Below are 24,228 nucleotides of genomic sequence, written 5' to 3' on the forward strand. Positions count from 1 at the left end.
CAAAATAGGTCGCCTAATTCATTCTAATGAGGACATAAGAGCACTCCAGGAAGATTTGAATACACTGATGCAGTGGTCGGAGAAGTGGCAGATGCAGTTTAATATAGACAAATGCAAAGTTCTGAACATTGGAGAAGAAAATAACCATGCCAAATATAAACTAAATAATGTAGATCTTTATATTACTGATTGCTAAAAGGATTTGGGAGTTCTGGTTAGTGGTAATCTAAAACCAAGACAACATAGCATAAGTGTTCGCAATAAAGCAAACAGAATCCTTGGCTTCATATCAAAGAGCATAAATAATATGAGTCCTCAAGTTGTTCTTCAACTCTATATATCTTTGGTTAGGCCTCATTTAGATTATGCCGCACAGTTCTGGTCATCGTATTACAGAATGGATATAAATTCACTGGAAAACATACAAAGGAGGATGACAAAGTTGATCCCATGTATCAGAAATCTTCCCTATGAGGAAACTGAGGGCCCTGAATCTGCACTCTCTAGAAAGGTATAGAATTATGGGGGATATGATTGAGGTGTATAAATGGAAAACAGGAATAAATAAAGGGAATGTAAATAGTGTGCTAAAAATATCTAGCCAAGACAGGACTCCCAGCAGTGGTTTTAAGTTGGAAAAAATTGAGATTCAGGAAGGATATAGGAAAGCACTGGTTTGGTAATTGAGCTGTGGATGAGTGGAACGAACTCCTGAGTACCATCATAGAAGTTAAGACGTGTAGTTTTAAAAATAGGTTGGATAAATACATAAGTAGGTGTGGGTGGGTGTGAGTTTGACCCAATTAGCTTGTGCTGATAGGTCTGATGCCGTGCTCCTTCCTTGAGTGGATGTGACCTGACCTGACCTGACTAGGTGGGTCATTGGTTTAAGCTGGGAGGTAACTTGGACCTGCCTTGCATGGGTCAGTAGGCCTGCTGCAGTGTTCCTTCTTTCTTATGTTCTTATGAAATCCATGGATACCATTGAAGTGTAGGTATTTCATACCAGTGACATGATGGCATGACAGAAGAGATATGAGTGTTGATGACCTTACACAAACAATAAAAGAAATTGGAAGGTGGAAAGGTTGAGCAGCAAACACTCATAGTTGTTGACTACAATACCAATATGCATTTGGTAGACAAATTAGACATGCAAATTGGGTCTGTGGAATGTGTCAGAAGGAGCTGTAAGTATTATATGAAATAGTTTTTCTTACGGTTGGATATTGCAGTGCAAAATGCACACAATATGTTCCAGGTGAAAACAGGATGCAAACCCAACTTGTACAATTTCTATTTATGTATCAAAAGATGGACAATAAATAAAGTATTTCTTGTTAAGCCCTAAAACCCTGTGGGTCATTCAGCACAAGACGTGATGGAGGCTTGATTCTCCGTCTCTTGTGCATTAAACAGGTGTGCTTCCTATATGTTCTCTTCTAGATGTCATAAGACAGATAATAGAAAAATACTGGGTGAAGGCCCAGCCTGGGTGTGGCAGTGAAAGTGACCCATTTTGGCTGTAGCATGGTGTACACTCTCCTGATACTATACCATTACAGAGAAGAAGGCACAGACATTATGTTATATATATCATCACACAAGCAGAAAGCCAAGTAAGTGAACATATATACAATATTTCTAGGTTGTATGATATTCCAATGTGTCTCCACCTATGTTCTGAGGAATATCGTACTCTTTGAAACAGTTCTAATATGAGAATAAAAATATGTATAGTTGCAGGACAGAAACTATCATTAGATATAAGATAAGCCATGTTTTTGTTCTGATTTATAGCAAATATTGGTAAGTGTTCTTCTAGTGCAGTATGTTTTATGACCTTTTGACAACATTATTTTTGCTTAAAATCGGGATATTTTCTTTGCAAAATGTGGTATAGTACTAACCAGTGCATACAAAAAAATTGAAAATCACATTTTATTGGGCTTAGAATAACCAAAAACCAGTGTTGCTAATGTACATCAGTTTCAGCCAACTTCAGTACACTATAAAACAGTAAGTTTTTATCAGATTCCACTCATTTTAGTCTTAGTCACTTCAGAAAAATGTACAGTTAAGGGGTTAAGGATGAATTATTAATGTTATTTTTTTGTCTTGGTAATTTTGTACCAAGTGCATTCAAATATTGTTTATGATTAATTAATGCATGTATTAAAAGCTTACTCTTTTTGGTGGAGATTGGTCAAGAGCTGTAAATTTATTATGTACTTTCTTTTACTACACGAGTGGTTGGCAGGCAGGGAATGACATTAAGGCAGTGGTTAAGGCAGGAAAGTAGGTGGGTTATTAAGGATCTCAGGAGGAAGACCTTGGCTCCATATTGGTGGCTGAGAGGAGAAGCCTGGGAATTGTTGGTATGCTATTTGTATGATTACTGTCTTTTTATTTTATGTCACATTTTTGTCTTGCTCATATAATACAGTAAGAAAATATTCTCCTCTTCTGTATTTTAGGAATTGCTGAGTTAACACGGTTGATGGCAAATCTGGGTGTCTCCATCAAGGATATGGTACATGAAAGAGCGTGGATCAGGAGTGACATCTTCAGTGTAGAGGTAAGGCATCAATATGTATGCAAGCTATCATGTGACAAATATACTTGAAATTATTTAAATTATATTGCCTTTCCAAATCTTTATTATGTTATAGCACATCATTCATTATTGGTGCTGGTGCTGCTGCTTTATTATTTAAATAATTGCTTGAACCAAACCTGTCCATTTTTTTTTAACACAGTGGCCATTTTCCAGCAAGGCAGGGTGACCCAAAAAAGAAATACTTTCACCATCATTCACACTATCACTGTTTTGTCAGAGGTGTGCAGATGTGACAGTTCAGGTGTCCTTCCAAACAACAAATATCTCTAACCCCCTTCTTTAGAGTGCAGGCACTGTATGTAGACAGTAAGCCTACCGCTACTTCTCATAGTCCCCCCTTGGAACGAATTGTTGTGGGCCTAGTTCCCCTGAATGCCCACCACAGGGCACTGCCTCAAGTTAGACATACGCAGCCATGCCTTGCTCTCCTAGACTTGTGGCCTTCCAGTTAACAAGCTCCCCTCACAGACTGGGTTTGGCACACTTCACACTGCACGCTGTGAACCCCATTCTTCAATAAACATGAAGCTAGTCAACGGCTGTATATCTCGCCTACCTCTATGCTACCCGGCAAGTTATTAAAAAAACCCAAAAGGCAATTAAAACATGTACTTCTCACCTTCAGGACTCAAGTCTGGGAGAAATGGGCTAGTAACCCCGTCCATATTATAAGGTGTCCCATAGCTCAATTGCTAGCTCACTCAGCTCACACAATGAGATCCATAGTTTGCTCCCCAGTATGGATGGACATGTTTCCTTAAGGCACTTGCTGTCCATGTTCACCTATCAGTACAATAGGTACCTGGATGTTAGTCGACTGGTGTGGGGTTCCATCTTGGGGACACAGTTAACCTAATTTACCTGAAATGCTCTGCATAACAAGGGGCTTTATATATAGTAATATGTCATTGATGTCAGCTAGGCCTGTATACAGTGTACTTTTTTTTTTTTAACATGCCAACAGTCTCCCACCAAGGCAGGGTGGCTCAAAAAATACTTTCACCATCATTCACACATAACTACTGTCTTTGCAGATATGACATTTCAAATGTACATGTAGAAATAGATTATTATTATTATTATAAAATTGGGAACAAATACCTCTTCAAGGGTCTCGCATTTAATGCATACAGTAATTTTTTTAATTGCCTTCAGTTTAGTGCTTCAACTGTGATACTCTCCTCACCCTTTCTTTCTGCCAGTGTCCTTCCCTCAATGCCACTTTTTCTTCTGTAACATCTTTTTCACCTCTTCCATGTATCTCTGTATGACTGTTATCAGGTTAACACTTTCCAGTAATATCATACAAAAGGCAGGCAGGACTGGTGACTAGCAGGTAGTTACATATATTATGAGACAGGTGACTAGCAGGTAGTTACATATATTATGAGACAGGTGACTAGCAACTGTTACAGCCACTAGAATTTGTAAATTATTATATTCATGTGAGAAAGTCAAAGAAAGTGTTCATACATCAATTAGGGGAATAGAGGAACGTCCTGCGAGTGGCTATAACACATAGATTAAACACTGAAAATGGGAAAGGATAACCATTGTTCTGCTTCTTTAGCTATATGTAATAGGTCATTTTTGTGATTATCAGTACAGGCATACCTTGTAATAGGGTACGTTAGGTTCCAGACCACCTTCGTGAGGCAAATACAGTGGAACCTTGACTTACGAGTTTAATCTGTTCCGTGACCTAGCTCATAACTCAATTTACTCGTATATCAAATCAATTTTCCTCATTTAAATTAACTGAAAAGCCATTAATTCATTCCTGCACTCTGGAGACAAGACAGAATACTTGAATATGATGCTAGTATCAACTGTATGGCTTATTTATCTTTCACAATTCATCTAGTATGACATAATAAATAATATAATTAACACAGAAATGTGATATATACTCTAGAATAAATAAAATAGGCCATAATATGGTGGCAGAGGCAGCGGCGGAAGTGTCCACCATTTCCTGTCCAACTTTGACTATAGTATCTTCCCATGCTCTTATTGTAAGAGAAAACAGAGTATTTGTGAGGTTAATTGCAGAAATATCGTATATAAAAACATAAATCATAATACACTACAGAATGTAAAGAAATATTAAGCTGTTTATATAAAGTGTACAGTATGTATTTACACACTTGGGGGAAGTTGAGGGTGTGGCATATGATGTCAGTGGCCCTGTAAACCTCCAACAACAATATTGTTTTGTTTAATCGCTGAACTTAACTGATACAATTTGTTTTGTTTAATCACTGAACTTGACTGATACAGCTTTAGTATCTACATATCGTAGATGTACTAAGCTGGTAGTGTGTGGCTAAGTTCATGGAAATCATCCTCTTTTTCTTCTCAGCACTGTCCTTTGCACTTATTTTCTTAGGACCCATGTTTAGTAAAAAGAAATTTGGCCAAATGACTATAAAAAAATGCAAGCAAGCATGAGAGAACTGCCCCCACAGTGGTGTAAACACGAGTACTGCTTACCAGAGGTTTTGGCATCAGCTGTGCCAACTAGCTGCAGCATTCTGAATTATTATTAAATATGTATTATGTATTATTATTATTATTAATTTAGGGAAATGAAGCTCTACCATTATTATAATAATAATAATTATTATTATTACTATTATTATTATTTTAGGGAACTGAAGCTCTATCGTTATTACAGTGGAACCTCCGTTTTCGTTGATCTCTGTTATCACCGATTTCGGTTTTGGCTAACTTTTTTCAGCGATTTTTTGGTTCTGCTTTCATCGATTACCTCCATTTTTGTTGATCATACGGAACCTGTCCAGTGCCCAGCACGCAGACAAAGCCACCTCCCACATGCATTCTCAGCCAGTGTAGTGTTGTTTCTTGGTAAGTGAACATATCCTGCCAGGTCATATGAAATATTTTATAATAATCCATTGTTTTTGCCACTTGTTTATTGTGTGTGACTGCTAAATAAGCCACCATGGGCCCAGAGAAAGCTTCTAGCACCAGCCCTTTGGTAAAGAATGTGAGAAACACAATATAATTCAAGAAAAAGTTTGTAGAAAAATATGAAAGTGGTGGTGGTAGAGGGTAGTAGTGATGGTGATAGAGGGTAGTAGTGATGGTGGTAAAGGGTGGTAGTGATGGTATATTAGAGGATTGTAGTTGTGATGGTGGTAGAGGGTGGTAGTGATTGTGGTAGTGGTTGTGATGATGGTAGAGGGTGCCTTCTTCAGTGATTCAGCAATTCTACTAATTCCACCAATGTTGTTGGAGTTATATAGGGCTACAGAAAACACCGCTGCCCCAGCTGCAGCCTTCTCTCTTTCTTTGTTGGGTTTATCAGGGCCACTGACAGCATAAGCCGTATCAAGCCCAGTTTCTCGATGGTATGAGAAAAAAAAATTTTGCCCAAGGCTGGGCAATGAGAGAAAAGGAACAAAAGTTCCTTTGTAAATAGAGGTAGAAACTTGATGTTTCCAATTAGATCTGGTGGACCCCTTTGCCAAGCCCAAGCAGAGAGGGACGCCCGCTCTCCCACCTGAGTTCAGTAACTGGCTTCCCACCAAAGACCGTTAAAGAATTTTCCACAGAGTGGAAAAAATGGAGCTGGCTGAAGTAAGCTGTTGAACAGGTGCCCCTCCTGTAGAGTGCCTGATGGGCAAAATAGATGAGGACAAGCGTCCCAGAGAGAATGGTGGAAATTTGTCACTGATACTCAGGTGAGAGAGAGACGTTCACACCCGACGAAGGCTGGCGCAGAAGAACTGCAGCCTTCACCAACATTATGTACGGCTTATGCTCATAGTGGCCCTTATACACCCAACAACAACAACAACAACACAACACTTGTTGTTACATACATAATGACTTATTTTATTCATTCTAGAGTATATGTCATGTTTCTGTGTTATTAATATTGTTTATTATGTTACATAAGTTGAATTGCGATAGATAAATAAGCTGTAGAGTTGACATTAGTGTCATATTCTCCAAAAATAAAGTCATCTCCTTCTCCCCTATGCCCGGTCTGCCATACACCAACAAGTCTTCCATAAAGGTAAGTGTGATGTTAAATGTTCATTTATACATTTTATTAGTGCTTTATATTTATTTGTCCCTAGCTAGTAGGTTGGTAAACAGCAACCGCCCAGGGAGGTACTACCGTCCTGCCAAGTGAGTGTACAATGAAAACCTGTAATTGTTTTACATGATGGTAGGATTGCTGGTGTCTTTTGTCTGTCTCATAAACATGCAAGATTTCAGGTATGTCTTGCTACTTCTACTTGCACTTAGGTCACACTGCACATACATGTACAAGCATATATATACACACCCCTCTGGGTATTCTTCTATTTTCTTTCTAGTTCTTGTTCTTGTTTATTTCCTCTTATCTCCATGGGGAAGTGGAACAGAATTCTTCCTCCGTAAGCCATGCGTGTTGTAAGAGGCGACTAAAATGCCTGGAGCAAGGGGCTAGTAACCCCTTCTCCCGTATAAATTACTAAATTTAAAAGAGAAACTTCCGTATTTCTTTTTGGGCCACCCTGCCTTGGTGGGATACGGCCGGTGTGTTGAAAGAAAGAAAATTTATTTGTCATTCTTTTCTGCATGTAAATCTATATTTAAGCTAGGGAAGTGACCCCTGATAAGGACTAGGTACCTAGAGGCCTTATGGAGGGGGATTCCCCTTCCAAACAATAACCTCTCTTCCCTCTCCCTTCCTCCCTGTCTTCCATCCATCAACAACAGCCTTCAGTAAAGGTAAGTGTCATGTGTAATGTTCATTCTTTTGTGCATGTAAATCTATCTTTAAGGTAAAAAAAAAATTTTGTTGATACTTCTGGGTGTCTGGAATGGATTAATTGGATTTACATAATTTCTTATGGGGAAAATGGTTTCGATTTTGGCTGATGGCTCTGGAATGGATTAACCCTTTCAGGGTTTCTGACGTACTACTACGGCTTACGCACCAGAGTTTTTGACGTACTAGTATGCCTAAATTCTAACGCCCTCAAATCTAGTAAGAGAAAGCTGGTAGGCCTACATATGAAAGAATGGGTCTGTGTGGTCAGTGCGCGCAGTATAAAAAAAATCCTGCAGCACACAGTGCGTAATGAGAAAAAAAAACTTTGACAGTGTTTTTGATTTAAAACAGCGACTTTGCACTGTATGTTCATATGGTATTTATGATGGTATTCTAGTTTTCCTGGTCTCATTTTATAGAATGGAAAATATATTACAGAAATTGAGACGATTTTGATTGGTTTTACAATGAAAAGTACCTTGAAATTGAGCTCAAAGTAGCAGAAATCTTCGATTTTTGCCAAAGTTCAAAAGTAAACAAATCATACCAAGCGTCCAGTACACGTCAACTGGTGAGTCTAATATTCTTTCACAAGTGCGCTGATATTATTTATACCATTTCTACACTAATGCAGTAGTCTGCATAACAGTAAATCTTCTATTTTTGTGAGAATAAAAATTCAAAGTGGAAAGCAAAATTATTATTATTATTATAATCAAAAAGAAGCGCTAAGCCACAAGGACTATACAGCTTGGAAAGCAAAAGAAATGTAAGAGGGGCGTGGGAACGTGACTGATGAACAGAGGAAATGTTATTTTAGTGCCAGGAATGTCTTTCTTGTTTATTCTGGACCCTATTTGGAAATTAGCATCTTTTGAAATTTGTGTGAAATTGGCAAAATTGCTAAATTCTGACCACTTTATTGGATAGTTGAAATTGGTAAATGGGTGGTTTCTTGTACTCATTCGATAGAAAAAATGGAGTTCTAGCGAAATAGTTATGATTTTTGTCGACTAGTACACTGGAATTGGCCAAAAATAGGGCTCAAATTGGGCAAAATCGCCGATGCGTAAACATCATCAAGACTGCTAACTTCACGAGAGCATAATTCCGTAAGTTTTCCATCAAATTTCATACTTTTGGTGTCATTATGATCAGGAAAAGATTCTCTATCTTTTCATAATAAAAAATATTTTTTTTTTTTTTTGAAAATTTGTCGACCCTGAGAACAAGTCTCTGAGAGGGCCTGTCGACCCTGAAAGGGTTAAACACTAAAACGGAGGGCACACTGTATTATAATAATAATAATAATAATATTATTATTATTATCATTATTAATTTAGGGAACTGGAGCAAAGATCCAATTCCCTAGATCAAGAGCCCCTCACCAGCATCAAGAAACCTTGATGCTGGTGAGGGACTCTTGATCTAGGGAATTGGATCTGTGCTCTAGTTACCTAAATTAATACTACTACTACTACTACTATTATTACTACTACTAATAATAATACTAATAATTATTATTATTATTAGTAGTACTATTATTATTATTATAATGAATGCTGCCAACTCGGTGCACTGCTGTGGGAGCAGTGCACTGAGTTGGCCAAATTTCGTTTTTCTAAGCATGGGTCCTTAGAAATTAAGTGTAAAGGACAGTGCTGAGAAGAAAAAGAGGATGATTTCAATGGAATTAAAGCATGAAATCATAGATAAACAAGCGAGGTGTCCAAGTTTTGGGTTGAGGGGGAAGCAGGGGGAGCTGGTTTGTAACTCAAATGTTGGTTCATAACTCAGAGCAAAAAATGGACCCAGGGACGGCTCGTATCTCAAAAAACTCATATGTTGAGACACTCGTAAGTCAAGGTTCCACTGTATCACCTTAACCCTTTCAGGGTCCGTCCCGTAGATCTACGGTTTTACGTTCAGGGTCCAAACCGTAGATCTACGCCATGAGCTCAGCTCACTCTGATAAACTGTGAGTGGTAAATTTGGGCCTAGATATGAGAGAATACATCTATGTGGTATGTGTGCACCACATAAAACAAATCCTGCAGCACACTGTGTATAATGAGAGAAAAAATACTGAGACCGCAATTTTCGATTAAAACAGCGACTTTGCAGTGTTTTCTCGTATGTTTTTTATAGTTGTATTTGCAATTTCTTTGTCTCGTTTGATAGAATGGAAGACATATTACAGAAATAGAGATGATTTTGATTGGTTTTAGCACGGGAAATGGCTTGAAACTGAGCTCAAAGTAGCGGAAATGTTAAATTTTTGCCGATGTTCAAGAGTAAACAAACGACCTCACACGTCATATACACGCCAGCTGGTGGGTCTGATATACATTCACAAATGTGGTGATGATATTTATATAATTATTACAATATTGCATAACAGTAAATCTTCTATTTTTTGGTGTGAATAAAAATTCATTATGTGAATAAAAAATCAAAATGGAATTTATTTGTAAAGCCTCAAAATGTAACTAATGAAGAGAGGAAATATTAGTTTAGTGCCAGGAATACCTACATTGTTTATTCTGGACTCTATTTTGAAATTGGAATATTTTGAACTTTGTGTTAAATTGGCCAAATTACCAATTTCCGATCACTTCATTTTGTAGTTGAAACAGTTGACTTGGCGATTTCTTGTGCTCAATCGATAGAATAGAAGTAATACTAGTGAAATAGCTAAGAATTTGGTTGACTGGAATAATGTAATTGGCCTAAAATGGGAGTCAAAGTCGGCAAAATCGTCAATTCGTAAATATCGCTGACACATTAAAATTCGCAACAGCATAATTTCGACAATTTTCCATCAAATTTCATATTTTTGTTTTATTACCCTCACAAAAAGATTCTCTACCATTTCATAAGAAAAAATAATTTTTTTTTTTTTTAAATTCTTGGACACTGGGGTACCACTTCAGATTTTGGCCTTGAATCCTGAAAGGGTTAAAGCAAATCATAGCCTGTTTTTCATTTGCCAATACATATAAAAACCTAAAAACATGTTTATATTATCATTTATTAAGTGCACATAGTGCTAGGCTAAAAAATGAAGCAGAAGTAAAAATAATAAATAAAAACATTGGTGTTGGTCAGCTGATATGTGTGTCAACACCAGAAATAATAAACATTAATAAAACTGAAAAGTGCCGTATTAGCAAAGCGCTACATTAGCAAGGTATGCCTGTACTATATTCAGTCATATAAATTTTTTTGCATCTCATAATTGTTGTACTATATGTACTTGCTAACTTGTATTATTCATTCTTATTATTTTTTTTTGTAGGCATGCCAGAGGCATGCCTACACTACAATTAAAAATCTGCAACATAGTAATACCCCCTCCTTCAGAGTGTAGACACTTCACTTCCCACCTCCAGGACTCTAAGTTTGGCTAACCAGTTTCCCTGAATCCCTTCATAAGTGTTACTTTGCTTACATTCAAACAGCACGTCAAGTCATAAAAACCATTCATCTATACTCTTATCAAACATGCTCATGCACACAAAACCTCCTTTACCCCCCTCTCTCCAACCTTTCCTAGGATGACCCCTACCTTGTTATTATTATTACTATAAAAGTGCTAAACCCATATGGGCCATATATCAATACAGTTCACTGATCTACCACAATGATAGTGAAGAAAATCTTTCTGGTACCATTTCAGCACCAATTTTTTCTCAGGTTTACAATCATGGCCTATTGTTCTTAATTGTTAATGGTGCTAGGTCATCTTTATCTGTTTTTCATATCCTTTTATGGTCTTATATTAGGTATGTCTTCTCTTTAATTTCTACTAGCCACAAAAGGTATTTTTAGTGTTTTTAGCACTAGGAGAAATCTAATATGCAGTAGGCACACAATGTATGAAGTATTTTTGCCTCCAAGTCAGTGGTACCTAAGTACAGTACATTTGCATTACAGTGGTACCTTGAGTTTCGAACAGCTCCCAACTTGAATAGTTATGTAAGTGTATTTTCGTAAGTGTTTTTCTAAGTGTATTTTTGGGGGTCTGAAATGGACTAATCTAATTTACATTATTCTTTATGGGAACAAATTCGTTCAGTATTAGCACTCGAACAGCCTTCTGGAACGAATTAAGTTCGTAACCGGAGGTACCACTGTACTTAATTTTTCCAGTTCTCTAGTATCATCCTTAGCTATACTGCCTGTACCAGCCTTTAAAGTTTAGCAATTATTGGTACTGGAGCATACAACTTTAAACTCATGTTGATCCTCATAAATGTTGGGTTTATTATTATTAACTTGCCAGTTGTCTCATACTGAGGTAAGGTAACCAACCACCAAACAAGAGGAAATACATTCACCATCATTCATTGAACTGCTGTCCTGCAGTTGAGTGATAGTCAGTGCATTCCTTTTATTTTGGGGTGGGAGGTGGAGTGGGGGGGAAGTTACCCTCTACCTCAGTGGGAAATGATCATTGTTAAAAAATAATTCTGTAACAGTAATAATTTAAATTCCCATTATTATAATTATTATATTTATGGAAAGCATTAAACCCATAAGGCTCATTGGGCTGGGAGGTTCCATAGCATTGCCCAGTGGGGATTTCTTACCTGGGTTAAATAAATTGCATTTTTTGACTACAAGCATCCACAGTGCTAAGCTACCAGGTTTGGAATCATTACACTGCTGTGTTTCCTTTTTTTTTTTTTTTTTTACGTTTGATGGCCACCAAAAATATACAGGTGATTTAATCAGCAGGGTCCATCATAATTCTTTCCTAAGAAGAAATGATTATTTTGATTATGAAAATGAAAATGTTTATTTCTTTGCAAAGCTTACAATGTGTGGTTTACATATTATAAAATAGTTATTACAAAGGAAGCCACAAGCATGCCTAGGCATTTCGGGCAGACTAATCCTAATTCTTACTCTCTATTGGCACAGGTTATGGAGTAGTACATTTTAACATACAGTGAACCCTTGGCTAACGCCAAAATCGGATAACACCTTGCATTGGCATAAAAAAATTGGCTCGGATAACACCTAAAAACTCGGTTAGGAGCTTTTGTCCCGAACGTGTCCGCACGGCACCCTAAGCAGGCCCGGCCACTCACTCCGTGTACCAGCCAGTGTGCCACTGTTTACAAAGCCAGTGAGGACGATTCTGCGCGTACATGTGATATATTTTGTATTATTCCATTGTTTTTGGTGCTTGTAACTGCTAAATAAGCAACCATGGGCCCCAAGAAAGCTTCTAGTGCCAGCCCTATGGTAAAGAATGTGAGAAACACATATAATTTAAGAAAAAGTTTGAAGAAAAATACAAAAGTGGTGATGGTAGAGGGTGGTAGTGGTAGTGATGGTGGTAGAGGGTTGTAGTGGTGGTGGTAGAGGGTGGTAGCAATTGTGATGGTGGTAGAGGGTGGTAGTGGGTGTGATGGTGGTAGAGGGTGGTAGTGATGGTGGTAGAGGGTGGTAGTGATTGCAATGGTGGTAGTGGTTGTGATGGTGGTAGAGGGTGGTAGTGATTGTGATGGTAGTGGTTGTGATGGTGGTAGTGGTTGTGATGGTGGTAGAGGGTGGTAGTGATGGTGGTAGAGGGTGGTAGCGATTGTGATGGTGGTATGGTATGATAAGGCATGGTGAGGCTGCCACTTCTGACAAAAAAGCGGCTGAAAAATATGCACAGGATTTTAAGGGGTACATAGAGGCTGAAAAATTAAAACCCCAAGTGTTCAATTGTGACAAAACAGGCCTGTTTAGGAAGAAAATGCCAAACAGGACCTACATTACTCAGGGAGGAAAGGGCACTCCCGGGACACAAGCCAAAAAAGGACTTGTTACTGAAGTCTTTATGGAAGGGGATTCCCCTTCCAAACAATAGAACACCTTCATCCTCTGCTCTCCTCCCGTCTCATCACTCATCAACAAGTCCACAAAAAAGTTAAGTGTGATGTTATTATTGTTTTATTCTTCATGTATCATTGTTTTCTGTGTATGGAAATGTATATTTCATGTAAAAAAATTATTTTGTTTAATACTTTTGGGTGTCTGGAATGGATTAAATGGATTTCCATTATTTCTTATGGGGAAAATTTATTCGGTTAAAGGCTAGCTCTCTGGAACAGATTAAAGGCGTTAGCCGAGGGTCCACTGTACATTATTGCATATTGATGTAAAAGTTAGGTAATTGAAATAATTATCATTAATTAAATTGATAATACAGTGGAGCCTTGGTTTTTGTCATTAATTCATTCAGAAAGTCTGACAAAAACTGAAGCAATATTTCCCATAAGAAATAATGTAAATCCAATTAATCTGTTCCAGACACCCAAAAGTATTAACAAAAAATACATTTTATTGAGAATAACTATGTATTACATATAGAAAACAATGAGATATAAATATAAAGGACTAATGAAATGGATAAATGAACATTTAACATCACTTTTACCTTTATTGAAGACTCTTGTAGGCATATGGAAGACAGCAAGGAGAGATTATCTCTACCACCATCACTACCACCTTCTGCCACAATTACTACCACCCTCTGCCACCATCACAACCACTTCCACCCTCTACCACCATCATTACCACTTTCTACCACCATCACTACCACCCTCTACCACCATCACTTACCACCCTCTACCACCATCACTTACCACCCTCTACCACCATCACAAACATGCTTTACCACCATCATTACCACCCTCTACCACCATCACTTACCACCCTCTACCACCATCACTGCCACACTACCAACAAGAAACAAAGCCAGACTGACTCAGAACGTGTGGGATGCTTTGTGTGGGTGTGGGCAGACATGTTTGGCACAGTGGACCACTGTCAGCTCAACGAAAACTGAGGTGATGAATGAAAACTGGGACAAAATTTTGACGAGAAAAGTTGTCAAAAACTGAATTCAATGAAAACCAAGGCAAACGAAAACCGAGGTTCCACTGTAGTGAGGTAGTACAAAACATATACAGTGGACCCTCCCTTTTTGTTGATCTCTGTTATTGCTGATTTCCATTTTTGCCGACTTTTTTCATCAAAATATTGGTTCTGTTTTCATCGATTTCCTCCATTTTCATCAATGGTACGGAACCTGTCCAGTGCCCAGCGTGCAGACAAAGCCGTCTTCCACACGCATTCTCAGGCAGTGTCGTGTTGTTTCTCAGAGTGAACATATTCTGCAAGGTCATACGAAACATTTCGTAACAATCCATTGTTTTTGGCATTTGTTAATTGTGTGTAACTACTAAATAAGCCACCATGGGTCCAAAGAAAGCTCCTAGTGCCAGTCCTTTGGTAAAGAAAGTGAGGAACATGATAGAATTAAAGAAAGAAATCGTAGCAAAGTACCAAAGTGGAGGAGGAAGAGAGAGGGGAGAATGTGCCTTCTTCAGTGATTCTACTATACGTATGATACTAAAGCAGCATGAGTCGATGAAGGCTATAGTGCCAGCCAGCGATAAAGTGTAGCATTAACAGTGTAGCAAGTAAGTTAAGTGATTAATCGATAGAAAAAGGACAGCACGAACCTAACTCCTCCAATGTTATGGGAGTTATGTAGGGCTACTGACAACACCACCGCCTCTGCTGCTGCCTTCACCATCACTATGTACGGCTTATGCTCTCAGTGGCCCTTATACACCCAAAAACAACAACAGAACACCACTCGTGACATACATAATGACATATTTTATTCATTCTAGAGTATATGTCATGTTTCTATGTTATTAATATTGTTTATCATGTCATATTAGTTGAATTGTGATAGATAAATAAGCCATAGAGTTTATATTAGTGTCATATTGAAGCATGTCCTGTCTCCAACAATAAACTCGCCTCCCTCTCCCCTCCGCCCCATCTGCCATACACAAATAACAGTCTTCAATAAAGGTAAGTGTGATGTTAAATGTTCATTTATACATTTTATTAGTGCTTTATATTTATTTGTCATTCTTTTCTGCATGTAAATCTATATTTAAGCTAGGGAAGTGATCCCGGATAAGGACTTGGTATCTAGAATCCTTATGGAGGGGGATTTCCCTCCCTTCCAAACAATAACCTCTTTTCCCTCTCCCTTCCTCTCTGTCTTCCATCCATCAACAACAGCCTTCAATAAAGGTAAGTATCATATGTAATATTCATTCTTTTGTGCATGTAAATCTATCTTTAACCCTTTCAGGGTCCAAGGCCCAAATCTGGAGTCACTCACCAGTGTCCAAGAATTTTCAAAAAAAAAATTTGTTATTTTTTCTTATGAAATCGTAGAGAATCTTTTTGTGAAGGTAATAAAACAAAAAGTACGAAATTTGGTGGAAAATTGACGAAATTATGCTCTCGCGAATTTTGATGTGTCAGCGATATTTACGAATCGGCGATTTTGCCGACTTTGACTCCCATTTTAGGCCAATTACATTATTCCAATCAACCAAATTCTTAGCTATTTCACTAGTATTACTTCTATTCTATCGATTGAGCACAAGAAATCGCCAAATCAACTGTTTCAACTACAAAATAAAGTGATCGGAAATTGTTAATTTGGCCAATTTAACACAAAGTTCAAAATATTCCAATTTCAAAATAGGGTCCAGAATGAACAATGTAGGCATTCCTGGCACTAAACTAACATTTCCTCTGTTCATTAGTTATGTTTTGAGGCTTTACAAATAAATTCCATTTTGATTTTTTATTCACATAATGAATTTTTATTCACACCAAAAAATAGAAGATTTACTGTTATGCAATACTGTAATAATTGTATAAATATCATCACCATATTTGTGAATGTATATTAGACCCACCATCTGACGTGTATTAGATGTGTGAGGTCGTTTGTTTACTCTTGAATATCGGCAAAAATTTAACATTTCTGCTACTTTGAGCTCAGTTTCAAGTCATTTCCAGTGCTAAAACCAATCAAAATCATCTCTATTTCTGTAATATGTCTTCCATTCTATCAAATGAGACCAAGAAATCGCAAATACAACTATAAAAAACATACGAAAAAACACTGCAAAGTTGCTGTTTTAATCGAAAAATCATGATTTCATTTTTTTTCTCTCATTATACACAGTGTGCTGCAGGATCTGTTTTATGTGGTGCACGCATACCACATAGATGTATTCTCTCATATCTAGGCCCAAATGTACCACTCACAGTTTATCAGAGTGAGCTGAGCTCATGGCGTAGATCTACGGTTTGGACCCTGAACGTAAAGCCGTAGATCTACGGGACGGACCCTGAAAGGGTTAAGGTAAAAAAAATTTTTTTTTGTTGATACTTCTGGGTGTCTGGAATGGATTAATTGGATTTACATAATTTCTTATTAGGAAAATGGTTTGTTTTCACCGATAGCTCTGGAATGGATTAAACATGAAAACCAAGGGTCCACTGTAACAATATTAGTTAGTAAATTTAGTAATGGGAATGGTTTTATCTCAGCATGATACACTTTCTACAAGAGCTCCTATATTATATATAATAGGCTGAGTATTCCACGCAAACTTAGGACTAACTTAAGATTAATTAGGCAATAACTATATTAGGAATTTTATGTTTACAGTCATTTGGGTAAGTGTAAGTGTAAAATAGGAAGAAATACAGATATGGAGAGTAAGTCTATTTTGTTTTGGATGTGTTCATGATACAGAAAAGAGAATACATAGGTGGTTTTCACATAGCTGATGATGGGGTGTGTTAATGAGATGAGGTGTTTTTTAACATGAGTTTTGAAAATGGTGGTTGAGTCTGCAGTTCTAGAGTTTTCAGGCAGGGAGTTAGATTTTAGGCCCTTTTATGCAGACCCAGAAATTTGCCCTCATTATGTTTAGCAATAAGAGTGTTGTCAATCATAGTGTTCAGTTGGGCATCACTTGTTCTGTTCCCAAACATAATGCCAAAGCTTTTGTCACCATTAAGTGGAAGTTTATTGGTAGTCATCCAGGTTGATATTTTTACTAGCTCTTCGTTAATAACAACAGTGCTGAGTGAGGCAAGATTAGAGTGGGAGATGACATAAGTCGTGTCGTCAGCAAAGAGAATAGGTTTCAGAGGTTTTGATACATTAGGATGTATAAGAGGAAGAGAAGGGGGCCAAGGACACTTCTCTGTAGTACTCCAGTATCCAGTGGTCTTGTTGATGAGGTTGTGTCTTTTACCCTTAAACTGTCCAAACGTAGATCTACGTTCATTCGTGTGGTGCTGCGAATATTTTGAAAAAAAAAAAAAAAAAGTTTTCTTTTAAAATGATGAGCACATTTTTCTACGTGTTATAGGATTAAAAAAAAATTTTAGGGTCAGTACTTACCGAGATATAAGACAGTGAAGTTGGCTCTGGATGCTCACCTGACGGCAACATCGACTCCTGCTGCTTGCAGAAGTGTTGCCGATATACCTTTTTTTCTTGTTTTTATTTTAATTTATATATTTTTTATATTCTGATAATTACAATTTATAATAGTTCTTGTAATTTCAAAGCCAATCCTTGTTCTGACATTAATATTAGGTAATGAAATAGTACTCAAATAGTCACAATCACATTGACAGGTGAACATTTACACCTGCTTAGGTTATTTACTATTGTCTAGAAATATATACAAAGTATTTATAGGTCCCAGCAATGCTTTAGATACCCTGGCATATACCTTGAAGCATGTTGTTATGAAAGGCATCCCTATGCTGTTGACAGCCCAGTGAAATTCAAATTTGATAAATGCCCACTGCTCCAGCTAGCCCTCGCTGTATTTGTTATTACTGTTTCACACAAACATGTCTTGTCTCTCTGTCTATCTATCTGTATGTCTATTCATCTATCTGTTTCTATCTATCTGCCTGCCTTCTGTCTCTGTCTTTCTGTCTGCCTGGAGTATACATATATGAAACTCTCCTTGAAGAATGGTGTTATGACAGCTGTTATCAACTCAATGACATTGGATAAATGGGCACTTGGGGGGAACTCTGGCTTTATTTGTTTTCACTGATACACACAAACATGTTTGTCCATCTGTCTGTCTATCTATCTTTGCTTGGAATTTTTGGGTTATCCTAGGTAATTTACACTATGTATAATAACTGTACTTGTGTGTACATGTGAGACAGAGATATAGATAGATAGAGATATCAACAGAGAGACAGCCAAAGACAGCCAAAGCAAGCCAGCCAGCCTGCCGAATACATAAGAACATAAGAAAGAAGGAACACTGCAGCAGGCCTACTGGCCCATGCAAGGTAGGTCCATGTCCCCCCTCCCTTTCCCGGATTAGACCAATGACCCACCTAGTCAGGTCACATCCACTGAAGGAAGGAGCATGACATCAGACCTAGTAGCACAAGCTAGTCAAGTCCAGTTCACACCCACCCACAATCACTCATGTATTTATCTAACCTATTTTTACTTTCCTCTTAAAATGGGAGTGTTAATGCGACATGGCATAAGTGAATCCCTGGTGTTTGCCACGCTATTTGCTCTAGCTGGCGCTCAGTTGAACTGGTGCTCCCACAAGGTACTAAGTGCTCCCAGATTTTTTAATACTGCACACACTAAGTGCACAGACCCATTCTTTCATGTCTAGGCGACTCAAGCCTATTGTACCAAATTTGAAGGAATGAAAAATAAAACGTTGATCTACGTTCGGAGTGCTACATGTGCAAATGTAGATCTATGTCTGGACAGTTTAAGGGTTAATAGAGACATATTGATGTCTGTTAGTAAGGTAGGATTTGAAATATGTAAGTGTGTGGCCTCTTATGCCATAATGATCAAGTTTGTGGAGTAGGATGCTGTGGTCTACTGTATCAAAAGCTTTCCTTAGGTTGATAAAGAGTCCTAGTGGATATTTATTTTTTAGACATGTTGTGTAAAGCAGGTCTAGCATTTTTACAATTGTGTTGTTTGTATTTTTGCTTTTCCTGAAGCCAAATTGGCAGGGGTTGAGGATGCTTTGCACTGTTATAAAGGAGTATAATCTCTTTTGCACGAGTTTCTCAAAGATTTTGGATGGCAATGTTAAGTCTGATATTGGCCTGTAATTGTTTACATCTGTGGGGTCACCACTTTTGTGTATTGGTGAGTAGTGTCGGGAAAGTGCTGGTTTCTAGTAATTTGTTAAAGAGCAATGATGTACATATTGGGTGAAAGAACATGAGCTGCTCGTTTGTGCAATAATGGTGGGACTTGAGCCATTTTTATTTTTTCTTATTCTTTACACATCGGCCATTTCCCACCAAAGCAGGGTGGCCATATTTCTTGATTTATTTTTAAGTGACTTAATAATAGTGGTAACTTCTGTGGGCTTGGTTGGTGCAAGATAGAAGGAAGTTGGGAAATTCCCATCTAAGTAATCGCTTGCTTGGGCATTGGTACCTGGGATTTTACTGGCAAGATTTGATTCTGTGGTTGAGAAAAGGTCATTTATCTCACTGACTGTATCAATAAGTTGTAGTTGTGTGTCATTTGGTTTAGTTAGGACAATATCTCTAGTTTTTTTCAGTTTGTGGGTGCCCAGAATCTGGGAGTGTCTTCCAGGTCTTTTTTATATCTCCTCTTGTTTTGGCAAATCTATTACTTATGATTACTAAAGTAAGTTTCATAATCTATAAAAATTAGTGTATGCTCTTAAAAACATTGAAATCTGCAGTTGTACTTTCAGAATATTCATATTGTATATTAACTTAGAATTTAAATATTGTATATGCTTTTTTCAGGTGAAGGTAATGGCAGAAACAAAGGACTATGATCACTGGTTAGAGCTTAAGGCTGCTCTTGAGCAACGTTATGAAAAAGTGCGATTTGCAATGCCTGACCTGGTCCATGAAGACGGCTCTTTGTAGTACTATATCACAGCAATCTTGCATTCCAACTTTGTGAAGCTCACATATTGCTGTTTCACTCCACTACTTTACATCAGCTAAACTTGTTCCTTGATGATAATCACTAAGGAGGTCAACAAATAAATTTCTAAATGTTTGTGATTACCTGTTTTGGAAAAAGATTATCACATTTGTAGCTAACATCTCTAGCATCATTTAGCATAAATATCAGGTATGATATGAGTAGTCTTTCTTTTAAAATTCAATGAATTTATATGTAAACAAACTACTATTAGTGTAATAGATTTGTAATATACATTATTTATAAAGATATTTTTTGTCTAAACCATTAAGAAAGAAATATAGGATTTAACAATTTTCTTTACTACATAGTTTTGATTGTTTAATAAAAATTATGAATTGTTCATCAAAATGAAATTTCTCTCTCATGGTTAGATTCTGTCATGTGGTAGCATGAAAAATGCAGTTTTCTTCACTGTTAGTTTGATGGCTGGACCATCACTAAATAGATACTTAAGCTTAAAGTCAGCTGTTGTCAGGTAACTGTCTTTAGTTGAATAACTACTGTACTTTATATACTTTAGGGATGATCATTATTGTAACTTCGAGCCAATAACTGTTTTACAACACCTGTCATCTCGAGCTGTTCGTTGCTGATAACTAGGGGCAGAATAAAAATATATGTGTAGCTGAAGCTCTTGGCTATATGACATGGGTGCAGATTTCATGCTGCCCTTCAAAATGGTAGCAGTGATGGTGCCTTTTTATGTATATGTTCAGTACAAGAAGCAACACTAAAAGTGAATTTTCTAAGTGGTAAGCAAACTGGTGTGTTTTATTTAATTTGTAAACAGTATAATGTAACAGCTTTACCATATAAAGCTATTTTTTTAACACTGGCCATCTCCCACCAAGGTAGGGTGACCTGAAAAAAGAAACATTCACCATCATTCATTCTATCACTGCCTTGCCAGAGGTTTGCAAACATTACAGATTGGATGACTCTCCAAACTGCAACATCCCCACCCCTCCTTCACAGTGAAGGTACTGTACTTCTCACTTTCAGGACTCTGATCTAGCTAGCTGGTATCCTCTGAATCCCTTCATAGAGCACATCATGTCAAAAACTGCTTGCCTCTACTTTTATCTAATATGCTCATATGCACATCTGTTGGATGTCCAAGCCCCATACACAAAACCTACTGTAACTCCACCCCCTCTCCAACCTTTCCTAGAATGACCTTGACCCCTACCCCTCTTTCCCTCCACTTCAGATGTATACATCCTCCTAGTCATCTTATTGCACTTCATCCTCTTCTAATGTCCAAACCATCTCAGCTCCCTGCATTATACTTTTGGTAGCCCCCCCACAACTAATCTCCAAACTATGAATTCTCTGCATAATATTTACACCACACATTATCCTCAGACACATCTTCCCTGCCTCCAGCCTACTCACTACAACATTTTTTCTTGAGATAATGTACTTCAAACATAGGATAACCCTTAAGCTACATATTAAATCACCTACAGCCTCTCCTCACTTAGCGACGTACTTGTTTACCGACGACACAGACTTATGACAGGCTCTCTAACCAGCATGCATACTTTAATGTATATTAGAGCTGATTTCCTCTGTTCTGTTTATTACAATATACAGTACACTACTGTATAAACATTTAAAAATATACCAGAAATGTTATAAATGATGCAAAGGTGACATTAAAGTAATATCAAAGATGGTTGACACAAACCCACTAGTATTATAGTATGCTCCTCACTTTGCGACGAATTCATTTACTGACGTGGTCTTAGGAACGGAACTCCGCCGTTAAGTGAGGAGAGGCTGTATATAATTGGCATATATTTTTTTAATAAACTGGCCGTCTACCACCAAGGCAGGGTGACCTGAAAAAAAAAAAAAATTAACGTTTTTCTTTTTTACGACATAGCTTATGGAGGAATGATTCTTCTCCACTTCCCCATGGAGTTTGCTCATATTAATAATATTAAACAGATCATTAATACAGCATTTCTACTTGCTGCTTACATAGGCTGTTCTTAATGTACCTAATTAGTTTCAAAATGTATGTTTGCCAGTGTATGATTAGCTTAACCTTTACAAGGTGCTATAAATTGTGAAAAATAATTTATAATTTTTTTTTTGTTTTGCTTTATGTACTGTATAATGCAAAATTTTGTATTTAATTACTAAAATATAGATTTTTAAAGGTTTTATTTTTAAAGCTTTATTATATTTAATAGTGAAAGAAATATAAATTCTTAATTTTGGGTTAAAAATCTGTCACCCGCACTGGTCCATTATTTAAACAACTGCAAGGTTCTTGTAGTTCTTTATTTTTCTCAAAATTACAGACCTCAAACTACAACTTATTATACATAATATAAAACTATAGGTGAATATTTTACAAGGAACTAAATAATAAAATTTATAATTTCTTTATTTTGAAAAAATAATGATTACCAACAATATATAGCAGTATTAATATTTTTAAATACTTCTGTACAGTAAACAGTTCATTTGACATTGGATACACCAATTTTCTTTACAGGTAAGGCAGACTTGTAACTAAATTACTTTTGAGTAATGCTGAAGGTATAACTATGAATGTGGTATGCACCTCAGCCAGGACTTTACGTTCAACTTTGGAATACTATAATTATTGCAAAAGAAAAACCATGTACTGTATGAAAATTAATTAAAATGTCATGACATTTAGCTCTTTAGACATTTTTTTACAGTGCAGAAGTTATTTTATCAGTTTAATTATAGCATGGATAAAATATAGCATTGCAAAGAAAATGACTCCCAAGGTTGTTAAATTCATCTTTTTCATAATGTTTAAGCAAAACCAAATTAATAACAAAATGGAACTGGAAATACAATAAATACTTAATGTAAACCATGGAAGCTGTTTTAAAAATAATCGCCTTTCTCCCAACTTGAAAGCAAGAAGTCAGGGTTTGGATCTGCAATACAATCAATGCTCAACAAGCACAGATGAAGAAGAGGGCTTAAGTTTTGAAATTATTTTGAGGGCTTCATGTTTGCCAGTTTCCATGGCACCATCCACAGTACTGTAGCGTGTGTTATGTGTATGCTCTCCTGCCCACAACACAACCTGTAAGATTTGTACATATAAAACGCTGTCTAAATTAAATTATTATTATTATTATAATCAAAAAGAAGCGCTAAGCCACAAGGGCTATACAGCGCTGCAGGGTAGGGAAGGAAGCAAGGGAATTGGATGGCAGAAGGGAGGGGGGATGATCAGCAGGTTACAGAAAACAGCGGGGCAGGGGATAGTACGGGGGTAGAGGGTAGCAAGAGATACAAGTAGAAAGGGCTGAAAGTATCAGAATTTGTGAAGTAAGTCAGTCGTTGTCAAAAAGTCAATGAGAGAGTCCGGATGAAAGGTGGGTCCATCAGCGAGAAGGGAAGGTAAAGAGAGAGCAGCGGGGCGAAGACGACGACAGAGGTAAATTCTGCGTGCTCGTTGATAAAGTGGGCAGTCCAACAGAATGTGGCTGACTGATAATGGAGCTTGGCAATTCTCACAGAGAGGAGCAAGACGCCTCTCCATGAGATATCCATGAGTAAGACGAGTATGGCCAATGCGAAGACGGGAGAGAGTAGTCTCCCAACCTCGACACTGGTGATAAGAAGACGGCCAGTAACCTATACTCGGTTTAATAGACTGAAGTTTGTTGCCGAGCATAGTAGACCAACGTTGTTGCCAACGGGTGTGAAGGTGGGAAGATATTACAGCAAAATAGTCCGTACATGGAATACCTCTATAAGAAACTGGTAGGTCATGTACTGCTGACCGCGCAGCAGTGTCTGCCTGTTCATTGCCCTGTACGTCAACATGACCAGGGACCCAACAAAAAACAATATCTTTATGCTTAGTAAAGATGCGGCGTAGCCAAAGTTGGATACGGAGGACTAAGGGGTGAGGTGTATCAAATTTTT

The 24,228-nt window shown here is 37.4% G+C and overlaps 3 protein-coding genes across 7 annotated transcripts in view; 2 read left to right on the forward strand and 1 right to left on the reverse strand.

Moving 5' to 3' along the window:
• LOC128690818 (uncharacterized) overlaps positions 1-23,161 on the forward strand; it is a 227,336-nt gene extending 204,175 nt beyond the window's left edge. For 3 of the 5 annotated variants that reach the window (XM_070088165.1, XM_070088164.1, XM_070088162.1), the window contains exons 12-13: positions 2,478-2,578; positions 20,109-23,161. In XM_070088165.1, coding sequence (XP_069944266.1) covers positions 2,478-2,578; positions 20,109-20,234 — 227 coding nt within the window. In that variant the 3' untranslated portion in view covers positions 20,235-23,161. Of the gene's footprint in view, positions 1-2,477; positions 2,579-5,360; positions 5,484-20,108 lie in introns of those variants that run through there. The other 2 variants (XR_011392369.1, XM_070088163.1) reach the window with 2 other exon arrangements.
• LOC138853158 (uncharacterized) overlaps positions 1-24,228 on the forward strand; it is a 134,055-nt gene that overhangs the window by 37,948 nt on the left and 71,879 nt on the right. The gene's annotated exons all lie outside the window — the stretch shown is intronic.
• Positions 22,576-24,228, reverse strand: part of LOC128690821 (peroxisomal N(1)-acetyl-spermine/spermidine oxidase) — a 60,884-nt gene continuing 59,231 nt past the window's right edge. Inside the window, exon 6 of the mRNA XM_070088167.1 lies at positions 22,576-23,377. Within this exon, the coding sequence (XP_069944268.1) occupies positions 23,237-23,377 (141 nt within the window). The 3' untranslated portion in view covers positions 22,576-23,236. The remainder of the gene's footprint in view (positions 23,378-24,228) is intronic.

This window comes from Cherax quadricarinatus, chromosome 24 (genome assembly GCF_038502225.1).
Source record: "Cherax quadricarinatus isolate ZL_2023a chromosome 24, ASM3850222v1, whole genome shotgun sequence".
Taxonomy (NCBI): Eukaryota; Metazoa; Arthropoda; class Malacostraca; order Decapoda; family Parastacidae; genus Cherax; species Cherax quadricarinatus.